At 46.4% G+C, this 18,389-nt stretch overlaps 2 protein-coding genes across 9 annotated transcripts in view; both read right to left on the bottom strand.

Moving 5' to 3' along the window:
• PPP3CC (protein phosphatase 3 catalytic subunit gamma) overlaps window positions 1-8,010 on the bottom strand; it is a 54,009-nt gene extending 45,999 nt beyond the window's left edge. For 3 of the 6 annotated variants that reach the window (XM_045004572.1, XM_045004576.1, XM_045004573.1), the window contains exon 1: window positions 7,605-7,850. In XM_045004572.1, coding sequence (XP_044860507.1) covers window positions 7,605-7,656 — 52 coding nt within the window. In that variant the 5' untranslated portion in view covers window positions 7,657-7,850. Of the gene's footprint in view, window positions 1-526; window positions 558-7,604; window positions 7,852-7,953 lie in introns of those variants that run through there. The other 3 variants (XM_045004574.1, XM_045004577.1, XM_045004578.1) reach the window with 3 other exon arrangements.
• A 2,057-nt stretch (window positions 8,011-10,067) lies between these two features.
• Window positions 10,068-18,389, bottom strand: part of SLC39A14 (solute carrier family 39 member 14) — a 29,667-nt gene continuing 21,345 nt past the window's right edge. For all 3 annotated transcript variants that reach the window (XM_045003138.1, XM_045003137.1, XM_045003139.1), the window contains exons 7-10: window positions 17,808-17,993; window positions 17,417-17,624; window positions 15,178-15,362; window positions 10,068-14,542 (exon numbers count right to left, since the gene is read on the bottom strand). In XM_045003138.1, coding sequence (XP_044859073.1) covers window positions 14,396-14,542; window positions 15,178-15,362; window positions 17,417-17,624; window positions 17,808-17,993 — 726 coding nt within the window. In that variant the 3' untranslated portion in view covers window positions 10,068-14,395. The remainder of the gene's footprint in view (window positions 14,543-15,177; window positions 15,363-17,416; window positions 17,625-17,807; window positions 17,994-18,389) is intronic.

Here is an 18,389-nt window from a genome sequence, read left to right as displayed (position 1 = left end):
AGAAAATCACAGGCTGTGATTTCGTTGCAGAAACAGAAACTTTTCACACACATCACATCATCTTGTAGTTCCCACAAATTTGAGTAGCACCGTGATCACATGCATCAGGTCGCAATGCCACTCACTCAAATTTGGTCTGGCTCTCTCTCCATCATGCCATCCACTCACAGAGGTGCAGAGCCACTCACTCAGAGTTGGCCCAGCTGCCCCTCTGTCATGACAGGGTGGGGGTGGGGTGGGGTGGGGAGGAGGAGAATTAGGCCAACTGAGTGAATGGCACTGCAACCTGGCACACACACATTTGGCTCTGCACCAAAGCCACAGCTTTAACAAACCGTGGCAACAACTTTTGAACTAAAAAAATCATGACTTTCTTACAGCCTTATTCATAAATAAATTATAAAACCTGGTAAGCACCATAAAATTAATCCTACAGGTGTGAACATAGGTAAAAAGTTAAGTCACATTACAGTAATCATTCAAAGAAACCTACAACTATCACCAGAGAGAAAATTCTTCTTCATACCTTTATTATAGGCCATGCTCTAGGAAATCTTCAGGCTACAAATTTGAACACTGCAATTTTATAAGATGAATTATCTTACTACTCGTTTTAAAGCCATTTTATGCGTGATCACCATCCCTCGCCTGCTTATGAAATGGAAAGCCTTCTGTAGCTGGCTATGGGAGCGAACACTGCATATCTACCTCACCTGGTCCTGCTCAGCTTGGGGTGGGGGCAGAGGAAGTGTTTCAAAATTTAAGTCTCAGAAACCATCACCATTGCTCTTGCAGAAGCCAGAAGGTATTTACCTCCACCCCCACCCCCCAAAAAAATCAACAGTGAAGAGCTGGATTTAGATTTCTGGATCTCATAAATAAAACCTAGGAGTCTTACATAAGTAACATACCCAGGCTCATATTACTCAATACACTCACATCTACCTCTGCTACTAATGGGAACATAGCAAGAACCTATTATAGCTTCATAGCTGGAAATGCTGCTGCTAGAGAAGCCAGTGAGACTTCCTCTTCAGAGATTGGAGGTTTGAAGTCAGGAGTGCAGTCCAGATAGCACAACACTACCACTCTCTGCAAATTAAGTCTTTAAAATAAAAAAAGAGCAGAACAGGATTTCATTCTCCTATCCCTGCTGGGGTCTGCCACATCAATGTGGACTTCCTTCATGCATCTCATTTTCAACCCCCATCTTCCCAACTCTGTTTTTCATCCTGTCAGCCCATCAGCCTTCTAGTCAGAGACTGACCTCCCTGTGGAGCCCACCAATACCATCAAACAGAAATCATTCTGTTCTCCATAAGCTTTCATTGTACTCCTGACCCAGGACTCCAACCCAGCTCAGTACTGCAAGCCAAGAGACCAGTCTTGAAGAAGAGCTTTACAGCTGAGTTTTATATATTAACACTGCTGCTTTCACATAGCCCGCTCCCTTGCTTCAAACTGTTTAATAATGTCTAAACCCATTAACACACTGTACAGTTAGTAAACATACCCGGCATCGCAAGGCAATCTGTACAGAAGCGTAAGGGACTGAACAGGAGATGCCTGAAAACCAATAAAGAGTCATCAGAGATAAACTCAGACAATTACTGGTCTACAAGCTAATATCTTGAGATTAATGTGTGGCTCTGCCTCCACTGGGACTCCAGGATTTACCTAAATAGCTCTGTTCATCACAAACAGGCCAGCCTTCATTACTATTTTAAGCCAGCACCCTGCCCTACTTCCTGCAGACTCAATTCCTAAGCAAGCAGCCTTCCTTCATTTTCTAACCATAAAACCAGCTAAACAGTGAAAATGATATTATAGCTAGAAGTGGTAGATTCAAGTCATGTCTCTCTCTTTTTATTAAATGAAAAATACTAAGCATTTTTATTTCATCAAGATACCTGGCTGATTTGAACTCATTTGTTCTGACTGCTAGAGAATTGGGCTTCTCAGCAGCAGGTACAGACCTTAATATGAAGAACGGAGTTAACCTTTCACAGAAGAATATCCAGATAATAGGAATAGAGAAAAATCACATTATATACAGAGGATTCACAAATTAACAGCAACTCTTGTCATTTACACATGGGATTCCCCCCTCCTTTCCATGTTGTTGCACCATTCCGACACTTCATATGTGGTTCTCCAAAGAAATACAAATGCACCCCAGGCCTTTTATATTTTCACAAAGCCCCATCAATGATTTTCTATCTTTGCTACCACATTTTAGTCTTTGGTAGCAGCACAGACACCTCTGCTAAAATGCAGATAAATCAGAGAATAGCATAATGACAAGAGAGAGCAGTCATATTTTTAGCTACCAAGACCTGGTTTCGGGCACTTGCTCCAGCCAGGTCCATATTATAAAGGTTGCTAGACACATGAACTGGCGGTGCCACTGCTAATATACAGGACTGGGCAGGAGACATTTAATACCAGATGCACATTATAGTTTAATCTTCCACTCTCCCATAAGGTATTAGTCAGAGTACCACAGTCTGCAATGCATTTGATTTCTGTTGCATTTTTGGATGTATCGTCACATGATCTGACAGCATTAGCATGAATTCTGCAGCAGACAATCCAAGCCCAGGCTACAAGCTGTCCCTTCTCAAACCACATCAAATTAAGACCACCTGAGCTAAGACGTGTCTGTGGGGCATAAAAGATCAGTTAATAATTAAGGAATATTCAGTGAGATCTCCAGATTTCTATAGCCCTTAATGGTATAGCCATGTCTATGCTCAAGACCTGGAGCCTTGTCCAGATGAGTACTTGCGCAGTGACACCACCTGGCTTTTAGGGATCCCACTGAGGTTTCTTAAGTCAGCTGGCATTGGCACTTTTAGTGTGGTGCTCCCAAGGTTTGAGAAAGCTCCCCTTGTCCCCCAAACAAGTATGCACCCTTTGTCCCTACTTTTAACCACTACCTATAGCTCTTTCCCCCCACCCAGTGTTCCATAAATTAATTCTCAGTCATAATATTACAACATTAGACAAGAAAACCAATCTCACAAAAGAGAACATTAAATATTATGGCAGCTATTATGAAGACCCTCAAACATGTATTTATTTCTTTTAATAAACATTTCCCTCATATTAAGGTCCATCTCTATGCCTCCTTATAAGATTCCCATTCCCAGTGTATGCAGTTTTAGGCTAGTATTTGTTTGATATTTTTATCCATGTGTTGTGTTATGAAATAGCTGTACAGCATCTGTGAGTACCTCAGATGGGGGAGAAATATATTCAACTTCAAAATAAGAATACTGTATGTTAACAAGGTATATATTTTAAGACCACAACTTTTTATGAAGTGCAAGGTCTCAAGAACAGTTTTGACTTAGCAAGGTAAAGCAGCAAATTTTCTAGCTTCATCTTGATTCGCCTTGTCACAATCTGAAGGAACCCCTTCAAAGCCACTGAAAAGCAGAATATATCAAATTAGCATCAACTCTACAGCACTCACTCAGTGGTAAGGCTCTCATTGAAGTCATTGGAAGTTTTGCCTGAATATGGACTGCATAATCAGACCCCTATACTAAGAGTTGCCCATGCCACAAATGATATATAGAACATGGCGTGCACAAAGAGAGCGAGATGAGCCACCTTTTGTGCATTTATATTCCACTCAAAAACTATGCCTCATCTGAACTGAACAAGCATACTGTTAAAGCATCACCTTGACCAGCATGCAGTGTCTTCCATTTTCATAAATACTGAAATCTCCAAGTTTTGGCTACCTCTTATTAGGAGTCCTACTTTCCTAGACTTGCTGTTTACTGTCTTGACTAACTCCTCAATGGCATGCTGCCATAGGTCTTGAGATCTAACTCACATTTGGAAAATCCAAACCAAGAACTAGACTCTTGAAACAAGAAAGAAAACAGTTTTATCTTGAGAACTAAATGTCCTTATGATAAACTTGTTCAGTGAATGGTCAGAGTTGCAGGTCAAACACTAGCAAAGAAAAGCTGAGGGCTTTTAAACTCACCCCCTCTTATGCTGTTCCCTTAATACAAATAAGATGGGTATGCAGCTATGAGACTGACAAAGTTTAAGTGTTTGAGAGAGAGGAGCACACAGGGAGTTCTGAAAGGTGATAAACTCAATCTTAACCCGAAAAAACAATTCTTGTTTGTGGGAGACGTCTATCAATGTGGTCTCGACCAAAGCAGGAACTGCTAAATGCTAATCCCAGCATTAGCTATCATTCACTGCATGGCCTTAAGAAAGTCACTTTATTTCTCTGTGCTTCAGTTTCCCCAGCGTAAAACAGTGAATATGCTTCCTTATTTCACAGAAGGGTTGCAAATTAGTGGCTATCCAGAAGCACTATACAAGTGTTAAGTATTACATTATAAAGCTATTACGCTGATTACTGAGAAACATGAAACTGTAGTTGTAGCCAAAAGAGAAAATGCTAGATCTTAGCAATTCAGTTCCTCCTAGTGATTAGTCAGGATCCCAACACACTGACATTACTTCTTCCTGAAAAAAGTCACCAAGTTAAGATGAGGCTCTTGTTTCTTTGCCTTGATCTGGCCAAGTGTTTAAATAACCATATCAAGGTTTTTTAAAGAATTCTTCATAAAGACAAACATAAACATAGCTCAGTAGTCAGGTTGCTCTCTCCAGTCCACTTGAGTCATCAGGACTTAACTTTTGATTAAGAAAAAAAAAATCAGGATCCCCACTGCAGATAGCTACTCTCACTGTCACCACTACTTTCCAGAGGATTTATTTTATAGCCAAGGGTGATAGTTTATACTTCATGTAGAATGAAATGGAACCGTTACTGCACAACAGACATGTCTGAAGGCCTATTTTTACAAGTTACTTCTTTGTAGATCAATGCCCTATTTACCCAGAGGAGCGGTATACAGTATTATTCCCTGACAACATGCTTCACACCTCTGTCCTGGATGATTCACCAATAGGTGTGAGAAGGGAAGTCAGTCCCCACGGTCCACCCAATTCTTAACCTCACTGCTGAGACTGCTAATAAGGAGACTGTAGAGAAATTTTATTTGCACTCCCATTTCAGAGGGCTTACATCTGACTAAAGGTATCACATTCCACCATTCTGAAGTTTTATTGCATGTCATAGGCTTTTGATCTATGCCAAGACTTTTTAGCTTTTATTTTAAAAAGGCAAAACTACACCTATCTTAATAGCTGAGTGATTTTGCTTCAAGTAACGTCCTGACAGCTTCCACTGAGACCTACTTTTGGCCATGTCTAAACTATTAACTATGTTTGAAAATTAAGATGTTTGGGTAAAACAGACATCACTTGGTTATATGCCAAGCTGCTTAATAGAGATATCTGATGAACCAGAAATACAAGGGGGCCTAACACAGGATTAAAAAACTGAGCTGCTTTAAAATAATAGCTGTAAGTAGACAAACTTGAGGAACTACGTTTCCACTTGCTTATGACTGAACATAATTAAGGCTAATGTTTTCACAGCCCTTTGGAAATGTCAGTTTATAAGATAAGCATTATTAAAATATGCAACAGAACAGGAGAGAGAGACTTTTTCAATGCAGTGACTGAACAAAATTAGCTCTTATTTCTCTTTAGGTTTAAAATGTAAATACCACAAACAATGCAACCACCTTTTAATAAAAAATCTTTTTTTTTTTCTCCTTTTAGATGGATGAAATTCCTCCCCAGGCATCCAAAGCCAGTCCAAATAAGGTTCATAGTCTACCTCGGGAATGACATCCATAATCACAGCACTCTATCTATAGGGCAGCCTCCTTATGAGACTATCCCCCAGGCTTCACTACATACTGTCAGCATGCATTTGTGTAGTGAATGATCATACTGCCTCCCTTTAAGCTCCAGTGAATAACTCGCTACATGTGTGTGAGCTCCACCTGGCTGAGGACTAATTATCAAAGGCTATTCCCAAACTCTGGCTTTCTAGATATTATTACACTGCTAGCTAACCCCCAAAGCTACTCTATTAAATGTATTCAATCCAGTGCATCCACAATGTACACGTAATTGTTAATGGGATTTCACAGAAAGGAGTCCAAAGGCTCAGTTACAATGTAAGCTAAGATAGTGTTAATATAGAAGACAGCTGAATTGACAGGACCCTCATTTCTAGCAGCAATATTAAACTAAAATCACAAAAAAAGACCGAACGTTAAACATCTAAGCAACTCACAGGAACCTCAGGGTCCAGGCTGCCACCCTGTTTCACTCTGTCTATGTATCAAGTAGCAGCTATTAACACCTGAACACAACAAGCAAAAATTCATTTGGGCCCAGGTTAGAGTACCAGGTAGAGGTGACAGTGTAAGCACCGAAATGGTCAGTAGAGGCTCCATACATGTGAAATTTGACATTCCTGTCCATATCTCAGTCCTATAACAAGATGGGTTAAGGGTAGTGTGACTGAATATTACAATTTAAAAAGAACAGGAGTACTTGTGGCACCTTAGAGACTTACACATTTATTTGAGCATAAGCTTTCGTGGGCTGCAGCCCACTTCATCAGATGCATAGAATGGAACATATAAGAAAAGTATATATATACACACACACACATACAGAGAAGATGCCATATCAGCTCTAAGAGGCTAATTAATTAAGATGACCTGTTATCAGCAGGAAAATCCATTTGTTAGTCTCTAAGGTGCCACAAGTACTCCTGTTCTTTTTATGAATACAGACTAACACGACTGCTACTCTGAAACCTATAACAATTTAAGATGCCCAAGTCAGCAGCCTTTGTAACTGTGCAATTGTATAGTAGTGATGGCTGCTGAGCAAAAATGTAAACATATAAAATAGATGTTCTCCAATACATGGGCATGAGAGATGGCATTAGATTAATTAGGGCAGCTAGATCTACATTGTACAAGCTTCCAACTAATCCAGGAACTTCTCAATTAACATTTTGCCCTCCTCTCTATTAACCGCTTCCAACAACATCAGCTCTTTTAAAATAGCATCTACTATGGGAGGTGCCCAGCACAGGGTGCACCAAGCACAGCATGTCAAAACAGGAGGACTTCAGGAAGACACTCAAGTGCAGGCAAAAAATGAGGTGCATTGCACATCAGGGGCTCAGGAGGACAAGGGGAAATCTCCACCCTTCTTGGAGCAGAAAGAATATCAGCACTGGCCACTGCTCGGCTCCATAAGTCTGAATGCTCAGACTGGAAACGGGCAAGTGGGGTCGCCCACGTGCCCACATCGCCCCCCCCAAGGGGAAGGGGGCACAAACCCCAACTCCCTGATCTCTTCCCCCTCCTTTACCGGTGAAGGAAAAACAGCTCCCCAGCCTGCACCACTCACCCGCCTGCTCCCTCCAGACAGTGACCCGCAAGGCCCCCCCAGCCCCCGCACGCACACTCGGGGCCCCCTCCCAAGCGCAGTAACCCTCACCCGAGAACCCCCCCCCCCAACGGTGCCCAGCGTCTCCCTCCCCCTGGGGGCCCACACAGCGGGAACTCCCAGGCCCCTCCCCTCTGTACTCGCAGCGCGGCAGCCCCCCCAGCCCGGTCCCCCGCCGCCAGAGAACGGGAGGGGCCCCCAGCCCCGCCCCGCCCCCCGGCAGCGCCCCGGCCCCTCACCCTTCACGATGCGCTCGGTCGTGGGCAGCTTGTTGTGGCCGCGCCCGGTCATGGTGCCGCCTCCCCGCGTCGGCTCCCGGACCGCCCCTCCCCCCGCGGCCTCCCCCGGGGAGCCGGGACTCCGACTGCGGCTGAACAGGCCCCGCTGACGACGGCGGCGGCGGCGCAGGGATCCGGATCCGCTCGGTGTCCGGGCGGCGGCAGCGGCTCCTCCCGAGCTCGTCTTCTCCCCACCCCCTCCCCGAGCCTACACCGTTAGCGCGCAGGCGCCAACCTGCCACCACCTCCCGAGGAGAGAACGCGCAGGCGCCAACCCCCTCATTTCCTCTCGTGCGCAGGCGCCACCTACCGTCTCTGTGCTTCTGTACGCGCATGCACCAACTGGTGTTCCTCGCCCCCACCCCCGCCCGGCCCTTTCCTGGCGCACGCGCACTGCCCCCACCCGCGCTGATGGTGTCCCGCAGGCGCCTTTAGGAACGGCCCGCCTCAGAGGTCACGTGACCAATCTGCGGGGAACCCTTTCCTCCCCCCCCCCCCCCCCCCAAATCTTGAATGAGCAGTGTTGCTAGGTGATGAGGGTCCGGCCTTGCTTGGGGCCTGCGGCCTAGAGCGGGAGGCAAGCGGCCTGAGCCCAGGCACCAGGGCTAGGGGGGAAGCTCAGAGCCTGATTCACCCCCCGTAGAGCAGAGCTCGTGCCCCCTCCTGGAGGCCCAGGGTCTCGCTCCCTGCGCCCAGGGGGGTGGTGCTGCCCCCTTTGAGGACAGAGCTGCAGGGGACCCCTTAACCCAGCCTCATCTTTTCAAATAAGGGACACCCTAAAGGGAAAGGCCTCATACCCAACAGGGGCTGAGGCTCAAAGCATGGCACAGACCACAGGATTTTACATCCTGCAGTGAAACATGGCAGGGAGAGGACACCCCTATACCTCACCCCCCCCCCAGCTTTGTGCAGTAGTTTTCCTTTAATAACTTGTATAGGGATTGCAATGTACAGAGGATACTGCCTCTGCCTCTACCCAACCAGCAACGTTACATGCTAATACAACATTGCCTCCTCTCCACCCTAGAAATAAGAGGCTGCAGTACAGTCAGAGCCATCATCCCTATCCACAGGGCTTTAGCTAGCCTGTCAAAAGGCAAAAAGAGACATCACGCGCTCAGAACACAGGGCTCCATTAACCTGACAGTGTATTTGAATGGTGTGCATTTAATAAAACAAGAATATTAAGCTCACCTTTAAACAGGAAAAAGGGAATTGCAAGTACTTGTGTACAGGCAGAGTACGAGACTGACAAATTTAGAGATAAAGGATAAGTAGCAGTGACTGAACGCAGAAGCTTGAGAATTATTGGTAAACGGGTATCCATCTTTAGAGAAAACTTTAAAAATGGCTCATTGAAACAGTTGGAAAAAAGTCATTTTAAATTAGCAAAAAAGGGGGGTTAACTGTAGCAAAAATTTCTGGGATTTAAACTGAGCCAATAGTCTGAGGTACAGAGTTACAGACAGAAAAAATGGGCGCACGTGTAACTATGATTTGAAAACAGTCAAGCAGCTCTGGTCTATGCCCAACAGAGCCAAGTTAATACTGAAGAAACCTTACTGATCAACGTCCAGAGGAGCATACTTGATTCCTCACCTCAAACATTGCATTAGGAGGACAGCAGTAAGTCACAGTTGTCCCAAAATTATTGTTCAGGGTTATTTATTGTAAGAGCAGCCAGGATGGTTCAAGGTTTGTTTAAACCTAGTGGGAAACAGTTGTTTTTAAATAAATATTTTATTGCTTTCAAACAAAGTGGTTACAACCAGACTACTGCAGTTTGAGGCTAAGGTACAAGAGAATGGGACATTGAGTCGAAACTGACTGTTCATTTTAAAAAATAAATAAAGCAGCAAGAATGACACAGGCACCACTGGCCCAGACTCGCTTCATGTGAACTAGAGTGAAATCCACCAGGCATCCCGAAGCCACCTAGGGGACTCTAAAGTCCTAATAGGCCATTAGCTTGCTGCACAAAGACAGTATTTTGAATGGACATATTTTAAGAAGGTAAACACTTAGAAAGTGAAAATGTGAGAAAGGGGCACCACAAACCAAAGTATCCAACAGATCAAATGATGCATATGAGTGGGCATCAGCGCCATCTTCTGTTTAAAACGCAGCACTGCACTTAAAGCCAGCGTCCGCCCAAGCAGGGTAATCAGATGTAGATGGAAAAGTCATATTACATCATCCAATGCAGCCCAGCCTTCTAATGTAGGATTGCTCCGTCCAGCCCACCCCCAAGTTCCCCTCACTCCCCAGTCTAGTTTTAAACATCTGAAGTAATGAAGCTTCAGTCTCTTCCCTAGGGAGACTATTCTGCAGCCTAAACAGATCTCACCGCAGGGAAGTTCTTTAATATTCAAGCTATATACTGCCTTTAATCAGAATTCAATACTGCACAGAGCACACTTCCAATTCTTTTTCATTACAGAATAGATTTTAATTTATGGAATTTTACAAATAAACTTTACAGCTCACAAGACATAAGTTATGTTCTTTGTTTCAACAAGTATTTCTTAGAACACCTGAGATATTAAAATACTGAGATGGAACTTGAGTTGCTAATCAGAGGTGTAAAGGGAAATATAAACAAACACTCACAAGCTCAGCTTTATGTCAATTTCCTTTCTCTGCCCCCCCCCCCCCTCCGGTTTGTACCATCCTGCACAAATGAGAGACAGGAGCCTCTCCCAGGCACCCCTTTTAATTAACACTTTGGTTGCCTGCCTCCCCAGCTACACATGTAGAGAATGTTTTTAGAGGGTTTCATAGGTAACTCTCTAAAAGGAGCTCCATTCCTATGAAGGTCTTTGCTCCCCCTGCAATTCAACCAAATTTCCAGCCTGCAAATTTCTTGAAGTCAGCTCCCAAGAACACCTTGACAGGAAACTAGAGAAAAGGACTCAGGATTTTCTATCATCTTCAAGGTCTTGGAACAGCCCAGAGGAAATTACACATCAGTTCTTCTAGACTTTCCTCCCACCTGGAGCACAGCTTAGTTTCTAGTTTTGGTTTGTTACTAAGTATGATTTGGGGAGGGGGGGGGGGCACGTTGTTCCAGGAGAGGGACAGATTTCCCAGATGCTGGCAGTGCAATGCCTCCTCTCTGTGTACCATTGAACCATCCTTGCCGGAGAGAGCTCTGGCACTATGAAAAAGCTAAGCCATCTTCTCCCTTTTGGAATGCACTAGATCAGTGCTTCTCAAAGTCGGGCCACTGCTTGTTCAGGGAAAGCCCTGGCGGTCCAGGCCAGTTAGTTTACCTGCCATGTCCGCAGCTTCGGGCAATCGCGGCTCCCACTGGTTCACCGCTCCAGGCCAATGGAGTGTGGGAAGCGGCGCTGGACGAGGGACATGCTGGCTGCCCTTCCCGCAGCCCCTATTGGCCTGGAGTGGCGAACCGCAGCCAGTGGGAGCCGCGATCGGCCGAACCTGCAGACGCAGCAGGTAAACAAACCATCTCAGACCACCAGGGTCTTTCCCTCAACAAGCGGCAGACTGGCTTTGAGAAGCACTGCACTAGATGGCATGTGCTTTCTAAATACTTTCTTGAGAGAGAATAGGCAGCCCAGACCTCTCCCCTTAAGACAGGGTTTAATCTCCCACTCTCAGACACTACTTAGTTCAGATACAATGCTGCAGCTCTCCTACCAGTAGTAGTGCATGCTTTTTGATCACAGGCAGTTTCCCTCTCAAGTACTGTTCCCAGAAGCTGGCCTCCTCACTGTTACAATGAGAACTTCTCCTGGTCAGCTGCTGATGACAGATGCTGGCCTGACCAAAAATTTTCCCATGTGACTCACACAAGAGTGCCATCCTATTCCATTCACCTCTCAACTGGGCAGCAGGAATCCCACAATGATGGTTTTCCCAGGGGAAGGAGATGGTTCTGCTGCTTTCCAAAGGCCCCTGTTCTAGTCTTTTTATCAACATGTCAAGGAAAGGTTTGGTGAAATGGAGTTGGCAAAGTTTGGGTGAACCCATATCAAGCATTCGTTGGTGAAGCACCATAAAAAGATGGTGTAAACTAACTAGGGTTTAGGACTGGGCCATAAACAGCAAGTATGGCGTGGGGCAAAGACTTTCTCCTGGCTGTGGAGGAAGACAGCATGCCAGCTACCTAAGATACAGGCAGTAAACATGAGATACTACTGACAAGGCTGCGGTCCTTTGCCCAAGTTGACAGAGCTGCTCTGAAACTGTTTTTAAAGTAGGATAGCCCAGTAGGCTATTATGGATAATTGGTCATGTGAACAAAAGTCTGTATTGCACAGGTACTACAGGATTCTATACTGTTCAACGTGTTTACAAGGACACTAGGAGTGCTACGAAGGAGACAGGGACTATGGTTGCTGCCGTATGTAAATGACACCCAGCTGTATCTCTCCATTAGGGCCAATCATGCTAGTGCAATGGAACAGATGACTGACAGCTACAGGAGACTGGGGTTTGATGTCCAGTCTTTATTGAGCTAGTTAAAGTTCAGCATTAGAAGTCAGCCAAAGCAAGTCATGATCCTGCTGGAGGCGCTGTGCCTGCCAGCTGTTGTCCCAGGTGGTTTTGGTTATGAGATCTATTCCTTTGGAGTCACTCTGATCTCGGCTTGCCCTCATTGAAGGGAGGCAGACAGTGGGCCTGGGTGTAGCTGCCTAGCTCACATTTACCAAAGAGGGGTCTAAATCCTTGAGGTGTGGGGTGTGAAAGCATTGGGTATGATAAGGGAACAGGCCTTTCACCTTTCTTCTAAAGGGGTGCAGGGAGAAACCATCAGGAATTGCTTCTGCTCAGCCTCTGCCATGAGGACAGCATAACAAGGCAACACAACTTTGTGCGTCAATGGACAAGTTACAAGACAAGGGACTGGACAACAACTGTTCCCTTACGCACCAGGCAGCCAATCAGGCAGACGGAATGATCACAAGAGACAGAGTGGCAGCAATAAACTCGACACCCCTCACAGAAATAAGAATCATCATCATCCCTAGCTCTTATCTCGTGTTTTTCATCAGTAGATCTCACAGCACTTTACCATGGAGGTCATCATCATTATCCCCATTTTTCAGATGGGGAAACTGAGGCACAGAAAGGGGGGGGGGAAGTGACTAGCCCAAGGTCACCCAACAAGCTAGTAGCAGAGGCAGGAACTTCTGTTAGTCAGCAGCCATAAATTCACAACCATGGGAGGCAGAGTCTGGAACCTCATTCCCTGCCCAAGCTGAAGGGGCCAAAAATTAACAATAAGTCAGTTCACCTAGTGAATTGGGGGAAAGCTAGCCCAGAAGTAGAGCTCTGAAATGCCTTTAACTCCCTTCCCAACTCCTGCTGCCACCCAGAGCTGGGTTCCAGTTCCACAGACTGTGTTCCTGGGACCCTGTGCCCTGAAGAAAAGTACAGTATTTTTAAAAAACCTTGAAACTCAGCAGTGTCAGTGTTTAAAACCAGATGTCCAATTCCAAGTGAACCTGGTCACAGTGTAAGGATCGCTCTCGCAGGAAGGCCTGAGAAACTGGCACAAGGACTTGTGTTCCACACCACCCTGGCCTGACTGCAGCTGCCATGCTCTTCCCTTGCAATGGTGAGATCCTGCAGCATCTTCGCTTCACGGCTCCGCTCCCTCTGCTCTCAAAGTGTCCCGAGATAGGATGGAGGGATCTAAGCACTTTTCCTCTTTGTGGAGGGACTTCTGTGAGAGGCAGCGGTGTTTGGCTGTTCTGGGAAGCCACCCAGAAGTGTCCATTACAGTAATTCTGACCAGCAGATGCAACTGTATAGTTCATTAAATCCCTACAGGAGCAGCATAACTCCCACCCCGAAGCCAGCCTGACTGCATGTCAAACACTTCTCCTGCCCTGGCATCTTCAGTGCTGCCCGTGCAGCTAAGAGGGAAGAGACCGGAGCAGCAACAGCTGTGACTAGGAGAGCAGGGGGGCCGGGAAACCAAGGCTGCGGGCCCCGTTCAGTATCCACTACCTGTGCCAGGAAAGGAGCGTTCCAGCACAGCAGCAGGATATGGTCTTGCTCATCCCTCTCCCTGTGCGACGTTCCCAGACCTCTTCATCTCTCTTTCACACTCTGCCCCTTTCCTCCAGCCCAGCGCACACTGCAGAGACGCTGGCAAGGGAAGCTTTTGGATGAAGAGAGCCACTCTTGAACAGGTCTCGACTGCATATTTAGGTCCAAAAGGCAGGCATGCTCCCCATCCTAAAGAGAAACACCGGCTACCTGCACAACCAGAGCACTGGAGGCTACAGGTAATGCATGTAAATACTGGGGCTGTCCTGGGACCCACGGCTGTTCCTATGCCTCATATTTCCATTGCCCATGGAGGGACTGAGTACGAGGGATGGACGAGTACAAGCCTCAAGCACAGCGTCTGCCTTGATAAAGTGGTCTCCCATCCAGCACCACCACCACATCCATCCTCCATCCGCAGCCACCCGAAAAGGAAGAGAAGAAGTAATGTCCATGGTTGGAGCTCTCCGAAGGGAGCGATGCAGCCAGAAAGTCCGTTCTCCTGATCCTCTCACACGTCCTTCCCAGGAGTCCCTTTGATGCAGGGAGAGTAGAGGAAGGGATGCTACACTGGAAACAGGTCCTTGGGTCACTATAGATCTAGGGCAAGGAGCTTCATCAGCCCCCTGAAATAAACGATACAAAGTCTATGGGATAGTTTTTTAAAAATGCCTCTTTTCTGTAGTGCTTTTGCAACGCTGATGTCTCATACAGGTGCCGTCAGCCCGTCCCTACCCTATCTGGATCTGTCCCGAGAACATGGTGAGTAGCAGCATGATAATGAATCCCGTCAGCAGCCCTGCATTCTGGATAGCGAAGGCGATCAAGGCGCTGCCATTCCGTTCGTCCTCCTGGCTCACTTCATTCATCTCCGGGAACTGAGAAAAGAATTGGAACGTTTCAGTCGTGGAAGTTCTCCACCCTCCAGGATCCCTGCAAATTCGCACCTGCAGATCCCAGCGCTGTATTTCCCCCACCTCACCCCCCATCTATTATTAGGCATTAATTTATATAGAGCTGTTCACAATCAAGGCCTAGTGTTCTTGATCTGACCCTGTCCAACCCTGTTAGGCTAAGATCTGATAAATTTACAGCTCAAAGTGGTCTGGCTATAGGCTAGCTACACACCCTCCATTTGGTGGGCACAAGGGAATAACCATCCCTCTGTGTGCGATATTGTCACCATTCTCCCATCCGTGCCCAGGGTTGCAGATACTCCTGACTTACACAGGCCAGTCAATACTCCTCCCTCAAAATCACCCAGAGGCCTCACTGTGAAAAGCTGTGTGGGAACCCTGGTGTACCACACATGATGTTGCAGAGCGTTGCCGTTAGGCAAGTCCTCTTAGCTCCCAAAGCTCTGCATCCTCGAAGCTTTGCAGAGCAACAATAATCCTGACCGAGGCTCATCAGTGCTCACTGGGCAGTGGTCACTGCAGGAAAACAACAACAACCCTGCAATGCTCCGATCCCCTAGCCAGCAGCCCTCCATTACTGTTGGTTTGGGATTTACCATATCAGCCAATGCAATGTAGAGGAACATCCCACCAGCCAGAGCAAAGATCCAGTTGGCAGAGAAGTGGCTGCCGGCCAGGATCCCGAAGGCCAGTCCTAGGTAGCAGCAGCAGGCCGAGATGAAGTTGAAGAAGAGCGCCTGCTGGATTGTCATTCCGGCGTTTAGCAGGATGACAAAGTCACCTGCAAAAAAGAGAGGAAAATGTAAGGGGAAGAGGAGACAGACAGCTACACATGACCATCTATGGGATGGATGCATCAGCAAACTCCTGCCCAAATGCAGCATCCCACTGGAGAACAGCACTCAGGCTCCCTATTCACTGAGGTGCTTAAGCATGTGCATAACTCTAGGCATGTGAGTAGCCCCACTGAAGTCGAAGTCAATGGGACTCTTGAAATGCTTCAATGCTCAACCCTCTTGCTGAATCAAGGCCTTACATAAAATAATAATAATGCCTTGCTCTTATAGACCATCTTCATCCATAGACCTCAAAGTGCTTTAAAAAAAGAGAGTAGTGTACCATTATCCTGATTTACACCTGGGGAAACAGAAGTAAAGAGAGGGGAAGTGACTGGTCTAAGGTCACATAGCGAGCTGGCAGTAAAGGCAGGAATAGAACCCAGGTTCTCCTAACCCTCGCAGTGCACGACACTGCTCAAGAAGCCATCTTGAGTCAAGCCCCATCAAGACAGTTAACTGCAAGAACAAGGACACCCTAGCACAAAGGAACCAAAACTTTGCTACACTGAGAGACTCGCTGATTCACCAGGTGCCAAAGGTCCACATCTACTTCCACGTATAACTCTCGACATTCAAACACAAACACAGCACAGGCGTTTTACCAGCTGTCTCACGATCTAAATTTAATCACAAACACCCCTGGTTTTCAGAACAGATTACACAATGTGATTCAGCAGCTTTCCTCCCCTGGCTAGTACTGTTTCACATACCGCCCTCCACCACACGCACACACTTCTCTTTAAATGACCGAGAAGTTGGTACATTTTGTTGACGGTTGAAAGAAAATGGTGAAATAGGTTCAAGTTAAACAAGTGCTTTCACGCTTTCCTTAAGGACTTAAGCACATGCTTAAATACTTGGCTGGATGGGGACCAAACGCAGTTAGGGTGCACAGCTGAAGACCCACTGTGACGTTATTGATATAATCTGGGACCATATAAAACATGGTTGCAACCAAGGTCCTGTAGTGGCACCAAATCTTATGTAATGGGGGTCATATAAGGTGTCTAAGACCAGGTTATGGGTTGCTGGTTATGGATTATGCTGTCTATATGTGTGTATCAATTTTGTAGTTGAAATTATGAATATTGGCTCTAAACTGTCTGTATTTCAAAAACTTATGCTATGCTTCTACGAAATATCCCAGACAAGTTGGTGTTAGCTCTGCCTAGCCTGCTTGATGGCCCATTAAGGACCATCAGCTACATAACTGACCCATTGAGAGAAGGCAGATACGCCTTGTAACTCAAAGTATGCAGGGACTTGCCCATGTGACTCCAGACTCCATTTTGCTGTAATTTTCCACAGTAAGAACAAAGAAGTGTTCTTACACCTGGAAAAGCCTATAAAAGGTTGATGCCTCATCTCCATCTTGTCTTCAATCCTGCTTCTTACCTCTGGAGGAACTTTGCTACAAACTGAAGCTCTGAACAAAGGACTGATGACCCATCCCAGCTGTGGATGTACTCCAGAGACTTGATTTGAACCTGCAGTTTACTCCATCACTGCTACAAGCCTGAACTAAGAACTCTGCCATTACTGTATGTAATTGATTCCATTTAACCAATTCTATCTCTCATCTATATCTTTTTCCTTTTATGAATAAACCTTTAGTTTTCAGATTCTAAAGGATTGGCAACAGCGTGGTTTGTGGGTAAGATCTGATGTGTATATTGACCTGGGTCTGGGGCTTGATTCTTTGGGATCAAGAGAACCGTTTTCTTTTATTGGGGTGTTGGTTTTCATAACCATTCATCCCCAGGATGAGTGGGACTGGTGGTAATACTGGAAGACTGGAGTGTCTAAGGAAATTGCTTGTGTGACTTGTGGTTAGCCAGTGGGGTGAAACCAAAGTCCTCTTTGTCTGGCTGGTTTGGTTTGCCTTAGAGGTAGAAAAAACCCAGCCTTGGGCTGTGACTGCCCTGTTTAAGCAATTAGTCCTGAATTGGCACTCTCAGTTGGGTCCCGCCAGAACCGCATCGTCACAGCCACGTACCCAGCTCATGGGGGAACTCCTCACAGAGGATGGCCACGGAGGTGCTGATCCCTTGGAAGACAGACACGGTGAAGGAGGCACCGATGGCCAGGCCGTCGATGAAGTTGTGGAGCCCGTCACTCAGGGTGATCATCCAGGCCAGCGTGCCAATGTCAGAGTATCGCACCCCCTTCAGCCAGTAGCACGCACTTTGGGAAGACTGCAGGTCCTGCAAGGGAACACCCAAAGTCACATGTGAACCCCACTAACTGGGTCACCAACCCACACCAGACTGCAGACAATTCCATTTGTCTTACTGCACTGCCCAGTGTCATGCCCATCTCTGCAGACTAAGCCAACGCCTCCAATCAACAGCTGTAACTGGTAACAACCTCAGAGGAGAGGCACTAACCTGGACAGACAGAGAGCCCACAATGACCTTCTCATCCACAGATGGGTTCTTGCACTCTAGCTCACCGGTTCTGTGAGGGATCATGTGATCCATGTCCCCATTCTGCAGTTTTTCAGTGACCCCTTCCTCCTGGTCCTTCTTGGAGGGGAGGGTCTCAGGGCTGTAGTGGCTGTGCCCATGATGGTGCTGGAAGGATACACAGATTTACAGGCTTTAGCCACATGCAGCATGGGTGCATGCAGTCACTTGTATATTTCCGGCTCAAACGCCTGGGGCATGCTGATTATTTTAGCTTGCCCACAAGCTAGAACAGGAAACGTCGCAGAGACGGCGATGCTGAAGCTGACTAAAACCACTAGGAAACTAGAGTGTCTTTTGTTATTAAAACCCAACATTGTGATTGTACATTTTCATAGCATCTTTCATCCCAGAGCACTTCCACCCCTGCTAACCGACTGTACAAACTACACACACGAGTCACTACAGGTACTTCTGGGATGGCATGTGACAGCTTTTGGGGTGGATCAGGAGAAGGAAGAAACATACAGCATCATGCCCAAGTGTCTCTTACTTCCCCTTTCT

Source organism: Mauremys mutica, chromosome 2 (genome assembly GCF_020497125.1).
Source record: "Mauremys mutica isolate MM-2020 ecotype Southern chromosome 2, ASM2049712v1, whole genome shotgun sequence".
NCBI classification, from domain to species: domain Eukaryota; kingdom Metazoa; phylum Chordata; order Testudines; family Geoemydidae; genus Mauremys; species Mauremys mutica.
This window is presented reverse-complemented; position numbering and strand designations above follow the sequence as displayed.